The 16,450-nt window shown below is 48.5% G+C and overlaps 7 protein-coding genes across 7 annotated transcripts, besides 10 other annotated features; all 7 read right to left on the reverse strand.

Moving 5' to 3' along the window:
- Positions 1-164: 164 nt before the first annotated feature.
- On the reverse strand, positions 165-1,322 carry TraAM80_05108 (uncharacterized protein; the record flags this gene model as incomplete). The annotated part of the gene is made up of 1 exon (XM_029382003.1): positions 165-1,322. One exon carries the CDS (start codon positions 1,320-1,322, stop codon positions 165-167), a length of 1,158 nt encoding a protein of 385 aa, XP_029238147.1.
- A 284-nt stretch (positions 1,323-1,606) lies between these two features.
- Positions 1,607-2,332, reverse strand: TraAM80_05109 (uncharacterized protein; the record flags this gene model as incomplete). The annotated part of the gene is made up of 1 exon (XM_029382004.1): positions 1,607-2,332. The coding sequence occupies one exon, from the start codon at positions 2,330-2,332 to the stop codon at positions 1,607-1,609; it is 726 nt and encodes a 241-aa protein (XP_029238148.1).
- A 666-nt stretch (positions 2,333-2,998) lies between these two features.
- Positions 2,999-3,913, reverse strand: TraAM80_05110 (uncharacterized protein; the record flags this gene model as incomplete). Its single annotated transcript, XM_029382005.1, has 1 exon — positions 2,999-3,913. One exon carries the CDS (start codon positions 3,911-3,913, stop codon positions 2,999-3,001), a length of 915 nt encoding a protein of 304 aa, XP_029238149.1.
- A 90-nt stretch (positions 3,914-4,003) lies between these two features.
- Positions 4,004-4,042: a sequence feature (A-rich).
- Positions 4,043-4,259: 217 nt separating this feature from the next.
- Positions 4,260-8,492, reverse strand: TraAM80_05111 (putative subtilisin-like serine peptidase; the record flags this gene model as incomplete). Its single annotated transcript, XM_029382006.1, has 1 exon — positions 4,260-8,492. The coding sequence occupies one exon, from the start codon at positions 8,490-8,492 to the stop codon at positions 4,260-4,262; it is 4,233 nt and encodes a 1,410-aa protein (XP_029238150.1).
- Positions 8,493-8,558: 66 nt separating this feature from the next.
- Positions 8,559-8,614: a sequence feature (A-rich).
- A 274-nt stretch (positions 8,615-8,888) lies between these two features.
- TraAM80_05112 (nucleoside-diphosphate kinase) lies at positions 8,889-9,668 on the reverse strand (the record flags this gene model as incomplete). Its single annotated transcript, XM_029382007.1, has 1 exon — positions 8,889-9,668. The coding sequence occupies one exon, from the start codon at positions 9,666-9,668 to the stop codon at positions 8,889-8,891; it is 780 nt and encodes a 259-aa protein (XP_029238151.1).
- A 340-nt stretch (positions 9,669-10,008) lies between these two features.
- Positions 10,009-10,042: a microsatellite.
- Positions 10,043-10,968: 926 nt separating this feature from the next.
- Positions 10,969-11,009: a microsatellite.
- A 772-nt stretch (positions 11,010-11,781) lies between these two features.
- Positions 11,782-11,816: a microsatellite.
- Positions 11,817-11,941: 125 nt separating this feature from the next.
- Positions 11,942-11,985: a sequence feature (A-rich).
- A 179-nt stretch (positions 11,986-12,164) lies between these two features.
- On the reverse strand, positions 12,165-13,550 carry TraAM80_05113 (uncharacterized protein; the record flags this gene model as incomplete). Its single annotated transcript, XM_029382008.1, has 1 exon — positions 12,165-13,550. One exon carries the CDS (start codon positions 13,548-13,550, stop codon positions 12,165-12,167), a length of 1,386 nt encoding a protein of 461 aa, XP_029238152.1.
- Positions 13,551-14,160: 610 nt separating this feature from the next.
- Positions 14,161-14,184: a microsatellite.
- A 294-nt stretch (positions 14,185-14,478) lies between these two features.
- Positions 14,479-14,503: a microsatellite.
- A 246-nt stretch (positions 14,504-14,749) lies between these two features.
- TraAM80_05114 (uncharacterized protein) lies at positions 14,750-15,601 on the reverse strand (the record flags this gene model as incomplete). Its single annotated transcript, XM_029382009.1, has 1 exon — positions 14,750-15,601. One exon carries the CDS (start codon positions 15,599-15,601, stop codon positions 14,750-14,752), a length of 852 nt encoding a protein of 283 aa, XP_029238153.1.
- A 223-nt stretch (positions 15,602-15,824) lies between these two features.
- Positions 15,825-15,881: a sequence feature (A-rich).
- Positions 15,882-16,119: 238 nt separating this feature from the next.
- Positions 16,120-16,144: a microsatellite.
- Positions 16,145-16,450: the final 306 nt, after the last annotated feature.

A 16,450-nucleotide genomic window follows, 5' to 3' on the forward strand; every position in this document is an offset into this window, starting at 1 on the left:
ATCATGCCCTGCTCCTTCTCACACCAATCATGCCTCACCAAGATGCCGTCTTCACCTGCACGGGGTAGTGACAAATAACATCCGCCACTACTCCCTCACCTCCTCATTACAGGCACCTCTCTCCCCCTTGCTGCTCGCTGTTGCTCTCGCAGTGTATGTGTGATTCAAGCCGTGTTTTCCACCGTGGCCAGGTGGTCCGCAAACTCCTTTGCAACAGCATCTGAAAGTGTGAGCGACACCCGCACATGACCGTCCACCTCAAACTGGTCAAGAAGCTCCTTCGCTCTGAATAGAGTCATTTTTGATGCAAACACCACACGAAAATGCTGCGGGTACAGCATCCAGCACGTTACGAACCCAGGGATATCCTTTAACTGATGGCGAAGTTCTTTTGTGTGCATGCGCGCCGACGTCGTCGCTACGGCAGTGACCATGTCGGCCTGACGCACGGTTGATTGGAGGAGTGTGTGCGAGTCGTTGGCATCACCAGAGGATGGGTCTCCATGTTGCTGCTTTTGCTCCTTTTTCTCATAAGCGGTATCGTCCCGTTGCCGTTTACGCGACTTTACTTGCCGCAGCACCTCACCCTCTTTCTTGCCGGCTACAGTGAGGAGAAACTTTGGGGGGTGCGTAAAGTACGGCGCGTGCCGAAGCGCCATGACCATATCCTCCAATGAGGCAAAGACAGTCTCATTGCCTAGAGGGGGGTTCACACACTCAACCAGCGTGCCACCATCGCCTTCTTCCTCACCTTCCAGTGTCATCGGCGTCACTGCCTTCTCTTCTTCTTTCGTTTGGTAGGAATGTTTGCTCTCGCGCATGCCGCTACGACTTGGCAAGTACACGCTTGCGACATCACCGTCTGCCTTTCCGTACACGGCGACCTCGACGGATCGGGTCTCCGTGCGGGCACTGACGGTGTAGCGGCACTGTCGTCTCTTCTGTCCCTTTCCCAGTGGGGATGATGTCACCCCATCTGCGTTCTTCACAGTCGACGACGATGGCCGCTGCTGCAAGCCATGAAAATGCTGCTCGTTCAGGCAGCAGTATCGTGGTACAGCCTCCTGGTGTACCTTTGCAAAATCGTTTTCAACATTTGTGATAACAACAACGTATCGCTCCCCATCTTGCGTCGCTTCCGCCCTTTTGTGTTTGTTGTTGATAGGCGTGACAGCACCTTTGCGCGCGGCCAACGCAGGTCCGCTACGCATCCCGCTAGACTGGCGCTGCGTGTTGCCCTGACGCGGTGGATTCTTCCCTAAATGTCGGTGCCCCCCGTGACTGCTCCGTTTGGCCTTTGCATCGGGTGTCGTCGTTGCCATATCCGCCCCGCTCTCTCCTCCTACACAAATGTATACGTCCTTCTCTCCCTGCGTGCAGGCGCACACCCCAACAGCGGCCGTATATATAAAATATTTAAAAAAAAACATACAACGATAAAGAAATTGATAGAAAATATATGCGTGTGTGCAAGGGCGAAAGCAAGAGAAGAGAGGGAAACAGATCCATGAGATACACAAATAAGAATACAAGCCACACATGCAAACAAGTAAAAATCATAGACAACTACATCATCACCACCACCACTGATGCCGTCGGTGGCTTCTCAGAGTTTGTCGTAGCGGTATTTAAGCTGGGCGAGTCGCAGGAGGTCATTCTTCTCGGAAACAATGGAGCGGACTGCCTGTGCAAACAAAATGTGCATCCCGGGTTGCCAAAGCACCAGCACCAACTCCATCCAGTTGTCTGCGACTCCAAAGAGCAATGGACCCTGCCGTGACATGTGTGTGTAGTATGCACGCATCACGTTCAGCCAATACAGCGCAGGCCACAGAGCAAGAAAACTCAAAATATATTGATACCGCGGCATCTCTGTCATCGAAATCGCAGCCTTGGGTGCGCTGTTTCTCTCTCCACTCACGCCAGCAGCTCTTTCCTCAGTGTAGCTCGCTTCAACAAGAGCAGCGGCATCAATGCGAAGAGTACGACGACATGCATGCAGGTCACACAAACCACCGGTCCCTAGAAGAATACATGACGTCAAAATCGCAATGGACCCTCCAAATGTCAGCGGTGCACCATCGTCAAAGACAGCGTACACAAGAGGGTAGCCAGCTGTCAGCATGCCAAGGTACAGGAAGGCCAATAATAGTTGCATAACAGCAAGAGCATATAGTGGTGTCAAACTTGAGCGCATAGACTCTGCAAAATAATGAAGCACCTGTACTTGCTCCTGCGTACTCAACGCATCATCAGAATCAATCAGTCTTTTTGCCCTCGCGGCTTCAGACTCACGTATATTTCCCGTCCTATAGCGCACAGTCGCCCTCATGCACCTGAAATATGTGTGTACACCCTAAATCAGCATCGACACCAGCATAAAGTAAAGAAAAACATATCAGCACAAGATGATACATCACACACAAGCTAAAAAAATAACAACAACGAGAAACACTAAAACAGGGAAAGTCAAAGCCGTTACACATCCATAATGGACTAATATTACGAGGGTTCTATGCGAAGGAAGGACGCTGAGCCCCAAACACCTTCCACGCGTGATGGCAATCAACCGGAGTAGCGGAAGAGTTGAGCGAATACTTGCAGTAACAAAAACCAAACAGCTTTTGCTTGACTTCATCCCAAACCCGCAGGTTTCCCCTTGAGATGAGGGAGAAAAATAAAGTAAAGAGTAGCACCACATACAGAGAAAAAAAAAAAAAGTTGGTAATATAAAAGTATGTATGTATGTATTGGTGGTCGCGTCTGCCCACATCCTTTCCAGAAGCTAATAGCATCCTAGAAATTGCAAGGTAAACTAAAACACCTCTTCTTTATTCCTTCTCAGCCCCACCATCACGGACCCCTGCTGAGCAGGACAAGATAACATTTTAACAGAGAAAAGTGGGCATTTATTCACCCACGCTCTCTCTGTCTCTACATGCATCACATCTACATCACCTGACCCTCAATTAGCTCCTCATTTTCAGTGGCCAAAAATTCACAACAACACCGAGGCTGAGAGGGAGGCACAAAACGACTTCACGCCGCCACCATTAACCGTCACGACGCCTTCCCCTGCCCAACCAATGTCGTCCGTAACCTGCAGTAGCTGTGGTACAAGAATAATACGCCTCCTTGCCGTGGACAGCCCGCCATTTTTAATGCTGCTATTCGCCTTTTCACCTCTAACATTATTCGGGGGGTCAGGTGAGGGCTTACCCTCGTCATGATCCGCGCCGTCATTGCCAGCGGCACTACCGGTCCTCGCTTTGTCCCATCCTAACTCTGAAAAATCAAGCTCCTCGCCTCCATCCTCATCGTCCACAACTTCCGCATACAAGTCTGGTGCCCTCTGCAGGAATTCCCGTTGCTCTGGGTTGTAGTCTAACTCGACATCCTTCCATGCCTCCGCAATTCCCTCGCGAAGCCGCGACAGTAGCGCAGAATCCGGATCCACATTGTTCCAACCATGTTGTTCGATGTCGTAAAGGGGGCGTGCCACCTCCGTACTGTCACTGCCCAGAATCCAAAGGATGCCGCCACGCACGCCCACGACGACCGCTATCTCATTCATCCATGGTCCCCGAGTAAATCGAATGCACTGTTCATGACCCACACCAAATACATGTTCGCAAAAACATGGATGAATCGAAAAAAAGGCAACAACACGGTTTTGGATATGATAGGGCACTTCTCGGAGGATGTCGCCATACTTTGGCGGGGTAGGAGGGCCTGGAATTATCTTCTGTAACACTGCCGATGCCGCACGCGAAACGAGGTCTACTGCCTTAAATGACCGGATCCCCTTCCGTTTCTCCACATTCGCCAAAAATGGTGAGGAGCCAGAGTACGGAATAGACGGTGAATGCTTCACGGAACCACGAGAAGCCCGCCTCGCGCCACTGAGCCGCATCTCGCAAAAATGTTCACACTACAAGGTGCATAAAAAAGAGAAAGTATAGAGAGCAAAAAAATATCATAATTTGTAGCCACAGATAGTACGAAACGGACAACCATACCCAAAAACAAACAAACAGATAAATAGACTTAGCAGGCGCACAAGTTAACTCGCACGTGAATGAAGAGTGGGCGCAGGGGCACCAGATTGATAAAAAAAAAAACGCATAGTGCACGGAAAAAGTAAACAGAAGCCAAAAAAGAAGAAAGCTGCAGCTATGAAATAAGACCCCGGCAAAGTGACCAGGCTGCTCCATAAATATGTATGTGGAACAACACAGTTAACGAGGCAGTGCACGCTTTCATTGCTCCTTTTTGTCTCCTGTCGTCCTCATGGTTTTTCCTTTATCACAACCCAAACATCCGCTGAGAGCAAACTGCCCTCTTCTCCACGTGCAAAGCAAAATACAAATCAACATTACAATAACAAGCAACAAAAACAACGATGAAACAGGCTCAATCATCTTCTCGGAGGCGCTCGTCTCCAACTGAAGTTCGTTGTTTCTAAAGCTGCAATCATCATCTGCCACCATCATGACTGTTTCCCATGCACTGAGAACCTCACGGAGTCGCTTCGCCAAAGCCACTCGACGTGGTGCAGAGGCAAAGAGCGTTGACAGCAAACTCTCAAATTTGCCTCCGTCATCCACACCGTCCCCTCTTTTCACTTCCGATGAGGTTGTAAATGCATGCACGGGAGTCTCATTCTTATTTAGAGCGTTAGCAAACGCTTCATAACGCCGGCACTCGGAGTTTTTCGTAAACTCAGGGAGCTCTCCCGTGTAAACGAAATACCAAAAATCACGTACAATGCTGAAGGCAAAAGATGGACTCTCACTTTCATGGGTCACAAGACTTGCGAGTGAGTCACGTACACGTGCTGATGTAACCAGATCCGCCTCACTGCTCCCAAGAGAACGGGAGGAAAGGTCATACACCAACTTGTCCAAGACATGCAACGAAGCTTGAGGGGATGAAAATGAGCTGAGACTGCTAGTGTCGGTGAAGACGGCGACGCGACCCATCATCATCTTACTTTCCCGGCACATTTTTCCACCTTCTGCGAGACCACTCCTCGATCTTTCTTCAGTGTTACCGTTACCCACACCGGCAAACCCAAAAAGCGGGATAAATGCCTCTGGATGCACCTTCCTCAACACATCGTTAGCCCCCCTGAAACTGCCACCTTCCCCCTTTCCCTCTTCACCAGCCCTTGCAATTTCATGCAACTCCCTCGCCCACAACTTCTCCATACCACATACCATTGTTGTCCTTGCCATCTGTTCAGGCTGCGGCAAAATGGTGGAGCAAGCATTTCTTGCTGGGGGCCAACGTAGCACACCAGCGGCGCTCATTCGACCAAAATAACGGTACACAGCCTGCCCACTCCACCCCAGGTGGTACGGAGAGAAAAAGGTGGAGGTGCTTGCAAGCGACAACGCGCCATCCACAACTCGGTCGTCGTCAAGCTGAAGAGTCCCTTGACTAATATCACACAGAAACGCATTTAATGAAGGGACATGACAAGCGCCCTTCAATCCTTGTGCCCGCTGCTCATTGTCTTCACCGACCACGTTAGATGCCGTCATATTCTGTTTTGCCCAAAATAAGGGCGAGGATGTCTGATTTTGCGTGGCATCGCAGAAGAAGAGTCCTCGTGCCACTTGTTCGCTGTACCACTCGCTGAATATCACCACATGCAATTGATGACGCAAAACCGCATTGGCAACGATGGCACGCTCCTCCTTCATAAGTGGAAGTTCCGGGTCCAGCAACAGCAACGTCCCAATGTTGCGGTAGTAGCGCTGTAAGTAAATGCGCCAGTGCAGATTGAACGCCGTTGCATTCCCATTCAACGCAACCCCCAGAGACAAGTAACTCACCAGAGGCACCTCAACAAATATTCCCATTACACGACGGAGAAAAAGAAGTAGTGGCACCATATTTGTGTGCGGATGGTCACTATCGCATTCATAGACACCATGACTTTCAGGGCGAGTTTGATGTTCCTTGTGCTGGTGTTGAGCTTTAGGTAAAGGGTTAGTATAAGCATCATCGCCTGGTACAAAATCAGGTGGATAGAACCATTGATGGCTAATGTCAAAGGCCATACGTCGAGCACGCGGAGGTCGTGGAACAACGGGAATCTTAAACGGTATGGTGACACATTCTGAGTTACACCATGTTTCATTTTTATGTATTGGCCCTTGCAGAGTTGCAGGATAAGAGGTATTACAAGTGTATGTCACCTTCACAAAACCCGAAACCTCAATAAGATCAAAATGTCCCAGCAATTTCTCAATGACACCTGCTTCCAAAACTTTCGTGGTTGATGGTGATGATGGCGTCCATCGAACGCTAGATGCATTCGATGGCGACAAGGCAAAAAGTGAGACCACTCCACTGTACGCATCAAGGGTGTGCGATGCCTGTGCCTGTAGGAAGAGAAGTTGCTTAGCGATAAGCACATCTATGTTGGAGGCGTGACACCGACCACGCCGATGAGGGCTACACATACCTCTCGCACCCGTAATCCCTATCCATGGTGTAGTATGGGTAAGTCGTGCAGCATGGCACTGTGGATAGTAAATATTAACGGTGTATTCCACTGGTGTCGCCGAAGGGAAAAGTGGTTGCTCACAGTATGGCCAGTTGACCAAACATTGAGGCAATGCGGATGATACCTCTTCTCCATGAGGAAGTTGATGCGCACCTGTGGCGTCAATCTCCCTTGGAAAAGAAAACCCTCTCAAAAACGTGCGCTGTTGTCCCACCGCTTCGACACGTGAAAGTGCACACATCGGGCACACCTCTCCGGCGCCTTGGCTCATGCGACTGTACTGCAATACATTTCGGTAGTGAAGAAGGCTCCGCGCCATGGCGATGCCGTCACGACGGCTGGATGCACTACTTCCCCCACGACGCCACCAGTCGCGTCGACGCGGTGCTGAAATATCGTGCTCTTCCTTGCGAAGCGCTGCCTCTATAACACGCATTGCAGACCCTTTAGGATTAATCTCAACCGCCGTCTCCATCAGTACCTGTTTAATCATGGCAACATTTACACCTGAATTCCTGCGCAAATATAAATGTTGAAGAGCGTCAATGCAAAGAGCCACGATTCCCGCCACAATTGGTGTGGCTACGCTCGTACCGTGCGAAACCCAGAGCGATAGCGTACCCAACCTCCTGTCACGTCCCACACCAAGAACATGCTCGCCCAGTGCCACAAGATCCGGCCGTACTCGACCCGTTCCATATGGCATCTCCCACGTACTCGGGCCCCTACCCGAAAACGTTGAAATCCAACGCATTGTTGAATGTATAGAAGACTTGTTAGTTTCTGCATCATCCACGCGCGCAGTAAGGCGTCGTCCACGCGTTCCAAGCGATCCCACCGCAATCACCTCGGTTTGATCGGCGGGGTTATGCAAAGATCCCATTCCGGGACCCTCATTCCCTGTGGCAGCCACCACCACCACACCCTTCTTCGCCAATTCAGTAATCTTCTCTGTAAAGACAGTGTCATAGTAATCTATCCCACCAAAAGACAAATTAACAATATGCGCACCCCATTGAAGAGCAAAATTCAACGCCGCCACACACCAAGAGGTTCGGGTATCACGGTTGTCATCAAACACACGTAGCATGTGAACATCCGCGCCGGGCGCCATCCCAAGATATTGCATTCGCGAAGAAAGTGGTCCTTTACACCCCACGACACAGTTGTTATCGGACGCGGCGCCTTTTCCCCCGTTAACACCATCTTTGAGCCCCTTCAGAAGTGAAATATTTCCAGCCATCACAGAGACACTAAAGGTACCATGACCATCTTGGTTATTCTCACACGGTAACCCCGGCACAAAGCTTGTACACATGCGTAGCGGCTGCGCGGTGCTGGCTGTTCCCTCGTAGTTCAACGGTCGTTCAAGTGACGAGGAAGAAACAAGATGGGGATCAAGCCCGGTGTCCAAGAGAGCAATACGAACACCCCTACCTGTCCAATTCATGGTAGCGGAAAGTCCAAAGTACCGCCGCGGGTACAACGGTCGCGCTGTAGTAAATCCTTTTCGAGGTGCAGCCGACGCAAGAATCCGATTACCGCCAAACAAAAAGTCCTTTACCACACGAATGATAGAAACTCTCCCCACACACGAAAGGAAAAGATCAAACGTCTGAAGCCCTTTTTGAACACATTGCATACTGTGTTTTCTGTGCGGTGCTAACACACGCACCATAACAAAGTCTTGCCACCCCCCATCTGTGGGTAAGTAGAGGTTAATGAGCAAACGGCCACATGTGTTGCCCGCCCATCGCCACTTCCACCAACGCTGAATCTCTTCAGCCAACCCCGCAATACTCTCGGGGGTGAGGTAGGTATTAATAAACACAATGTAGTCGGTGCCATGATAACTGTCACTATTGCCTGGGAACTGCACGTCTCCTCGCGTTGGTAGCGCATGTGTCAATACCAAAAAGAAAAAGAGGAGGAATACGAAGAGGAAATTCACGGCCAAATGGTGAGACTGTGCCATGAACGCGAAACCTTTCCTCTGGTTGCATCTCATTCGCTTATCCTCTTGTTGCTCTGCCTGTATTTAAAGAATAATAACAAAAGTAAAAGAAAAGCCAAAACAAAAACAAAAACAAAAATAAATAGAAGGCTGACACCCTCCTAAATAACCTCCGGATAACAATGAACATTACTTAGCTGCGGTTGTCAAGCACCCGCTTCACATTTTTACTTGTCCATTCTTAGTTGTTTCTCGCATGGGACTGTGGGGATGCTTCTCATGCTGTCGTCAGCTATGTAAATATACATCAGTTGTTGGGGAGCTTCAAAAATTTATGAGGAATATCCCTCTATGTGTCATTCCTTCATTTGTTTTTCCCTTCTTGTATCTGGCGCTCTATTCCCTAATGCTGTTGACTCAACTCGTTCCATTGAGGCTCGATGCGGGAATCAGCGGTGGGGCACGCGTGTTGGTGTTCAGAAGCCGCTCTGCCAGCCACCGAATGGGATTCTCCGGTTTTGCTTTAGACAACTCCACGAGTGCAGGTAACAAGGTCCCCTTCAGCTCTGCCTGCACGTACTCTCTCGAGGCAGCGGTGGTTGGTACATCCTGCACTAACATACGTGGAAACAGTAGCTGAACCACCTGCTTTGTCGCAACGGCAGCAGCGTTGCAAAACAACGGACATGGAATCCAGGGCCGTTCGGTTTTTGCTTCGTGTTCTCTGTCTTTTGTCGCTGTCGCTGTGTTAGCGTCATCGTGCACGGCCTTTTCTTGAATTGACATCAGCAGCGATGTAAAGTCCGCGTCTGCAAATACATGATCCAAAAAGCGCAGTAATTCCGTATGACAGTCCCGTCGTGCCAGCACGTACAAGTACACGTGCCCCACAAGCTCCTGCACCCCTGTTGGGAGGGACGTCGCGTGCTCGCATGTAAACATAGGATGGGATGCCCCCAGAGGTTCGGAGGGAACCAGTGGTGTGGCGCTACCGCTGAGGAATGCGGCACGATCGAGCTGAACGCCGATGGTGTCTGCCATCTCCTCATTGATGCGCCGGTATTCTTCATATACAATAATAAATCCCGCCTCACACAGCTTAAACTTGATCATAGAAAGCAACTCCCGTTCCTGCGCATATTGGGAACGTACAAAAAGAGCCGCCTTTGAAACCACACCACTGAGAGCTGATGCCATTCTCGTTCCTCTGCCGTTTGTTATTCCTTCCTTTTTTTTCCACCGTGAGTCTGCCGTAAAATAAATGGCCTCAAGTATTAATGTACGTGTTACCGCTGTGGTCGTCAATGTGGCGCTCTTTTCTTGTCGTCTATCACGGAACACCCACCGTCGTCTCGTGTCGGTGCACACCCCTCCTCGCCGATTCTCTCACTCTCGCCGAGTGCGTACCCCCCTCAAAAGCGACCTTAACGCATATGCATGTGCGCATAGTTTCCGTGAAACCCCGACGCAGCAGCAGAGAAAAAAAAAGAAGAAGCACACAAAACCACAAAAAGAGATGAGTTAATAGACAAAGAAGCACACATACACACACACACACACACACACACACATGCACCTAAGAGATAAAGAACTCAGCGACCAATCGGCTGATGCTGAGATGTAGAAGCGCCGTCAAACATCACTTTTTTATATATAATATGCATGATTGTTGTGTGTATAGTTTATCATTTTTTGACTATCGCACAAGCACCGCACCGTGTAATCACAAATTCCTCCTATATATTACGCTGTCACGCCCACCGGCTCTCACGCACACACAAGCACGCGCCCTCGTCCTGTGCCTAGGTGTACACAAGTTCCAGAGGGGCATCCTCATTCAGTGTTCTGACTAACGCCGCAATGGAGCCCCCTTGTCTTCTCATTCGCCCTCTCTCGCCGCTCCAAAGCAAAGCTGCCCCAAAAAAAAAAACACAATAAAAGCAATTGCTACTATTATTATTGTTATAAAAAATGACGGCGGAAATAAATAAAAATAGAAAACAAAGCACTTAACTATTCCATTGATGCATTCATGTGTTTGATGTCAAAACACAAACAAATAATGACCACTTTGTCTTCATCATCTGCATAATGAGCGGTCACTTCGGAATTGAACGAGAGTCATACAGCAAGGCGCCTGCATCATCCACAGAACGTGTTACTCAACAGGTCACATAAAAGACAGTGTCTTCACTGTGGTGATGGGGGGAAAAATGGTGATGCTGCACGCACAGGGTGTGCCCAGGCACAAGGAGGAAGAACGCCGCAACTACAGCATCCAAATAGGAAATACCGCCAACACCACCACCAACAAAGAAACAAAATAAAAAACTATCTGTGTGACCCGATTGCACGGTCGTACACACCATGCTTGTATTAGGTGCATATGCATTCATAAGCGTATAAAAACTGCCAGCGCAGGTCACTTATACGCGCAGCTCCCCTAGTTATTCGCCCCTCTTTCTACTCACTATTTCTCACCGTATTTAGAAGCGCGTAATAATAATAATAATAATAACAATATATATATATATATTATCGTTAGCTTTTATCATTGGAGTACATGTGGCATGTCCACTCTCACTTTTCCCGCCAACAGCGCCGCAGAAATGACACTTCCACCTCATTTTTTATTACCTCCCGTTCCTATCACCCTTGCTGGTCACCAGCTGAAGTAAACGTGCATGTGCACATAATGGCACAGATACATATGTATGTATACCTACAAAAAGTATAGAAGGAGGGACGTTTTACGCGGGCAAAAAAAAAGCACTGACACACGCAAAGTAAAGCAAATCCAAAAAGAAAAAAAACATAATAAACAAAACAGAAAGTGTCCAACAGATGAAGATATTCTTCAGATTAATCAATAGAGGAAGAGAACTTCTACATTCGCCTTTTTTTCATTGAACACTAGGCTTCGCAGAATAACAACGTCAGGCTGCATATGAAACTTTTCCCACTCTCCCCACCCCCACTGACATAATCATTCACATTATTATTGCCCTAATCCCTGATGGAATGCATGCAAAAAGACAGCTGCTGCGATGTTGCCAACCCAAAGAGAAGGTGGTCAAAAAACTACAGGAATAGTAAGAACGATATAGAAAATAGAAGGAAGGGGCGGATACAGTGAATGGAGGAGGACGGGTTTATGTAAGCGTGCTGCGTGCAAGGAACCTCCCCCCCCCAAAAAAAAAAAAAAAACGAGAAACAGCCGCAGGAAGAATAGCTGAAGCACGGCTCCCGTACTCTAAAAAGAAAAAATAATTTCTTTATTCGCCGGCCTGACTGCTAAACTCCCTGTCGTTTTTCTTCTCTCTCTTCCATTTCATTCCTTCTCTTGTGGAAGGTTAATATCGGACGTTGTTGTCATTTTCTTCCCCTCCCACTTTTCTTTGCCGCCTTCGCACACCCATATGTATACATAAAAAAAAAAGCCTGCAAGAGGATCCGTGTCACATGTTTTCACTAAAAATAAACAAAAATAAAGAACAACACAAAAACAAATACATCGAACCCTAGTGCAAGGAAGTTAATATCAAAAACAATTAAAGAACAGAATAGTACTCGCTGATCTCTCTTCTCTCAGTCGGCTCCCAACTCCGTTCTCCATTTCAGCGTGTGAGAGGGTCTCCACCTGCAGTAGACCAAAGAACATAAAGCATGAGAGAGTGTGTAAACGACCAGGCCCTACAAATCACGCAGCTGGCTCACAACTTCCTGCATAAGTACCTCTTGTACATTATGCATCTTCGTTCCTTGTTGGTGACGTGACTGGTGATGACCATGACTGTAATCTGTCTTCCCAAAGCGAGTGGGTACAATGACCATCGCTTGGAGATTACCATTGCCCAAATCATTTTGTGGTGGAAAACGCCGCCCACTTACAAAAACAGCTTCAGGACGATGATTCCGGCCAGTCTTGGCAATGGGCAAGGGTTTCTCTGAAACTCGTGAGTCGTTTGAGTTTGAACTCACTAACAACGGAATAGGCATACTCTGCACCTGTTGTTGAAGCTTTGAGGATTGAGTCCCGGCAGTACCGCTAGCATTACTATTAGCCCCGCCACGCGAAGTGGTGCAACAGCTACCTTTATTCACCGAGGCGATGAATTCGGGCAAACAAAGGTGATGCGTGGTACTATTTCCGCCTGCGTACTCGGTGGTGGTAGAAGGAACCTTACGCGGCATGGATACAGAGCATGTAGATTCCTGGATATATATATTACTGTTTCTTGAACTGGATGACAAACTTCTGACTCCTACCATTGAGAGAGATGGCTGCTTCAGCACAAATGGAGAGCGAGAAGAAGACATAACTGAGCCTTCCCCACCTCCAGAATTATCCGGCAGAGGCATGGAACTTGTATCTTTTGCCGGGGCATGGGGCCTGCTCACGTTATTCGCGGGGTGTGCATTCCACGTCTTTGGTGGGAAATATGAAATCCGTGGCGCACGATTGCGTGGCACATTCAATGCTGTCTTCAACGGAGTAAAAGATGCAGCTGCGCCTGGTGACATCGAAAACACGCTAGAGCTTGGAATTAAACCCCCTGCTCGAGTAGCATTTGGCTTCTGTGGTGATATCAAGCGGGGACGTGACTGCGACGTTAGCTTTGGCAAGCACGGAAAATTCATCTGGGCATGAATAATGTCGTGCATCACAGAGCCTGCAGGCGCCTCAGCACTTTCAGCAATGGGAGTTGCCTCAGTTGCTCGTGGCTGATGAAGTGTAAACGCCACCGGGGCATGCGCATCTCGTACTCCCGCTGCGTCTTCCGACCCCTCTTGTAGCAGCAATTGCCCACTACTTGCACTAAACTCGCATGTTTCCTCTCGCCCCTTTTCTGTCCTACTTGCTTTGAATACAGGGTCCATTGTGGTCTCAAGCAGCGGTGGGGGTTTGTAACACATGCCCGTTTGACTGTCAAAGCTAATGGACTCCCCCATTAAAAAGGCATCCGTTGTCTTAGAAAGAGACTGCATCTCTCCTTCCCAGGCGATCACGTCACCCTGTTTCCCATCGCCATGGAAGGTGTGGGTTAATCCCCACTCAATCGTGCCCCCTCCTGTCATTCCTTGCCTCCTGTTGTTGGCGCGTCTTCTTCCACCACCGAGGCAACTGCAGTCCCGTGTGGTGGGAAGAATCGGAGAACGAGGAGAACACTGACGTAGTCGATTGAAGTGACGGTGACAATAGTAAACAAACGCGAATTGACGAGGCACACAAAGAAGGAAATCACCGAAGAAAAAACGCAAACAAACAGAAACAAAACACAGAAAAGGACAAAAAAAAAGCAAGGAAAAAAAAATGTAGGTGATCGACCTGCACCTCACAAAAAAGTGGGTCTTCACCTCCTCGGTCTATATGTGTTTGTACCCTATGTATGGGTGGTATTTGTTTCTCGCTATATGTATTTCTACGTGTGTGCTTCAGTGTGCATTATCCAGGCAACGTGCACCCAACAAGCAACATAAAAAGCAAAAGAAAGGAGGAAGAGGCGACAGGTAGATGCCACTTCGATCCATACGTCACGAGAAGCACGACGACGGCAACAACAAGGCGGCGACAGTGCAAGCGGCACCGCAATGCAGAATAAATGTAAAATACAAAGTAAACAAAAACCACCATTATTTGCATTTCCCACTGTCCTACACCCCCATAACACGCAAATAGACACCTTTTTGTGTGTATGTGTGTGTGTGTGTGCTTGAAGAAGCGGCCCCGACGTACAACTTCTACACACCAGCAACAGGAAGGGGGAAAGAAAGCAATACAAACAACATCCATACGAAAAGAGGGTGACCAGTTTCTGAAAAACCGCATCCATACCCATATACACATAAGCATGCAGTTAACAAAAAGAAAAAAAGCAACGACAAAGGATTCGGTATGCGAGTAAAGTACTTGTATTGTGACGAACAGAAATAAACAAAAAACGCGATGTTGTGCGGAAAGTGAAAGCAAAAAGACGAGGAACTATCCTGAGATGCAATAATTAGAACAACAACAACACACACACACACACGCGTAAACAGAGTGAAAGTGGAAATAAAAACGACGTAAACAATCAACCATAAAAAGGCAAAAAAAAAAGAATTAAAATAATTCAGTGGCCTCTGGCAGACCCCACCAACGCAAAGGCCCCCATGCCATAGGCAACTGTTAAAGTTGCATGACAACTCCTACAACGTTTGCTGCCTGCAAGATAACTATGGACATTGCGATAGCTTCCAACAAGAACCAAAAAAAAAAATCACGGTTTTCAACACTATCAGAGATTTTCACTACCTGCAAATGTTTGCCACAGAGGCATGACCGTCCCGTCATCATCACTTTTTCTGAATTCCACGTTGTGTCGGCACAGTCGCCGAGTAGCTATCGAACTGTATCGTCTGCAACGCGTCTCCAGAGCATCATCACAATCCCCTGCATCAATGATTACACCACCACCCCCGCTGTGGTTCTCATAGGCGCCATCACCGTAAATCTGTAGCGTCGACCCGTTTGTCTCTGAAAGCCTTTTTACAATCGCTGTTGGAGACCCCAAAGAAGCACACTGCTCGTTGCTTCGTCGCCACGTCTCCGTTTCTTGCTTCCGCCAGCGTTCTGCCCCATTTTGTGGCCTCCGTTGTCTCGACGCCCAACTCAATGAAACACCGGCATCATCACCCCCAACTATGCTGCTTTCGTAAACGCTGGAGTTAGCGAGATTACCAGACGCCTGAAAATTCTCAACCTCCGTTTCTTCTGTAGGCAACATAACATGACCGACATTCTTGGGAGTAGTGCAGGAATCGCCACCCCATGCCAACTGCACCTGGTGCTCTTGGCATCGACGATTTTCGCCTTTTACACCATCAGCAGCGTTGTTTCTAACACCCGATGTTGCGGTATTGCCAAGAAAAGACGCTGCCGGACTGGCACCTTCCTGCATGGCGTCCACACACTCTGCGTGAGCTCCTACTGGAACCTTTTCAAATGCAAGTAGCGGCTTCACATCAGCAGATTTCTCCTCTCTCTGCGACATGTGGTTATTTAACTCTGGGTTCTCCACTCGTGGTGTCTCACCCCGGCGTCCTCCATCTTCCTCATTTATCCCGTCCCTCTCATCCACGCAATGCATTCCACGAAGACACGCCTCTTATTCTTCTCTCCCCTTATTTGCCACTGCACCGCTTTACTCCTCTTTAAATGCTTGGATATTTTACAGTTAAGTAAATATATTACGATTGTTGCGCTGGCCGCCGTATCACCTCGCCAACACGCACCGTTCTGGACCTCACCAAGTTCAGCAAACAACAAAAGGGTGCAACAAACGCGAGCGAGAGGGAGCGAATGCTAGAACGAGAGAAAAGGACAAAAGCCTAAAAATAGCACATAGACAAAAAACAAAAAAACGAAAACCATTCGAAGCTTTTACTCTCCCACATAAAAGGAGCGAAGAGAAATGAAAGATACCCATTTATTTTTTTCATGATTATTCACAATGAACGCGTTCGTTCAAGAAACCAGTAACAAATCCAAAACAAATTTTCATTATCCATAATCATCAATTAAGAGGGAATAGGATGAAGTAATGAAAGGGATATTTGACCTGCCTCCCACGCTTCGCACTCCACAACGCACAACTGTTTTACTCCCCGCCACGCCACGCCACGCCACGCCAACCCGATATCCCCCCCACAGGATTACCTTCCGACGTCACGCATACCCACGCAGCACGCACCCCTGGAATTCGCCAGTCCTTCTCGACTGCAATGGCCTCACGCCAAACTTTCAGAAGCTACGTTTCCCCTGTGCATCGCACGCATGCGCGCCTTGCCGTCAACACAAATTTGAGTAGTTCCTACCGAATGTGTGCGGAATGCCCCCGACGGTCAAACGAACGATTCGCGCCTCCGCCTGTGAAAGCGCGTGTGGTGCGTCTTTTCACGCACGGCCAACAACCATCACTTCGCCAGCATCCTTCCAT

Source organism: Trypanosoma rangeli (assembly GCF_003719475.1).
Source record: "Trypanosoma rangeli strain AM80 chromosome Unknown Tra_15.4_contig_00160, whole genome shotgun sequence".
Lineage (NCBI taxonomy): Eukaryota > Euglenozoa > Kinetoplastea > Trypanosomatida > Trypanosomatidae > Trypanosoma > Trypanosoma rangeli.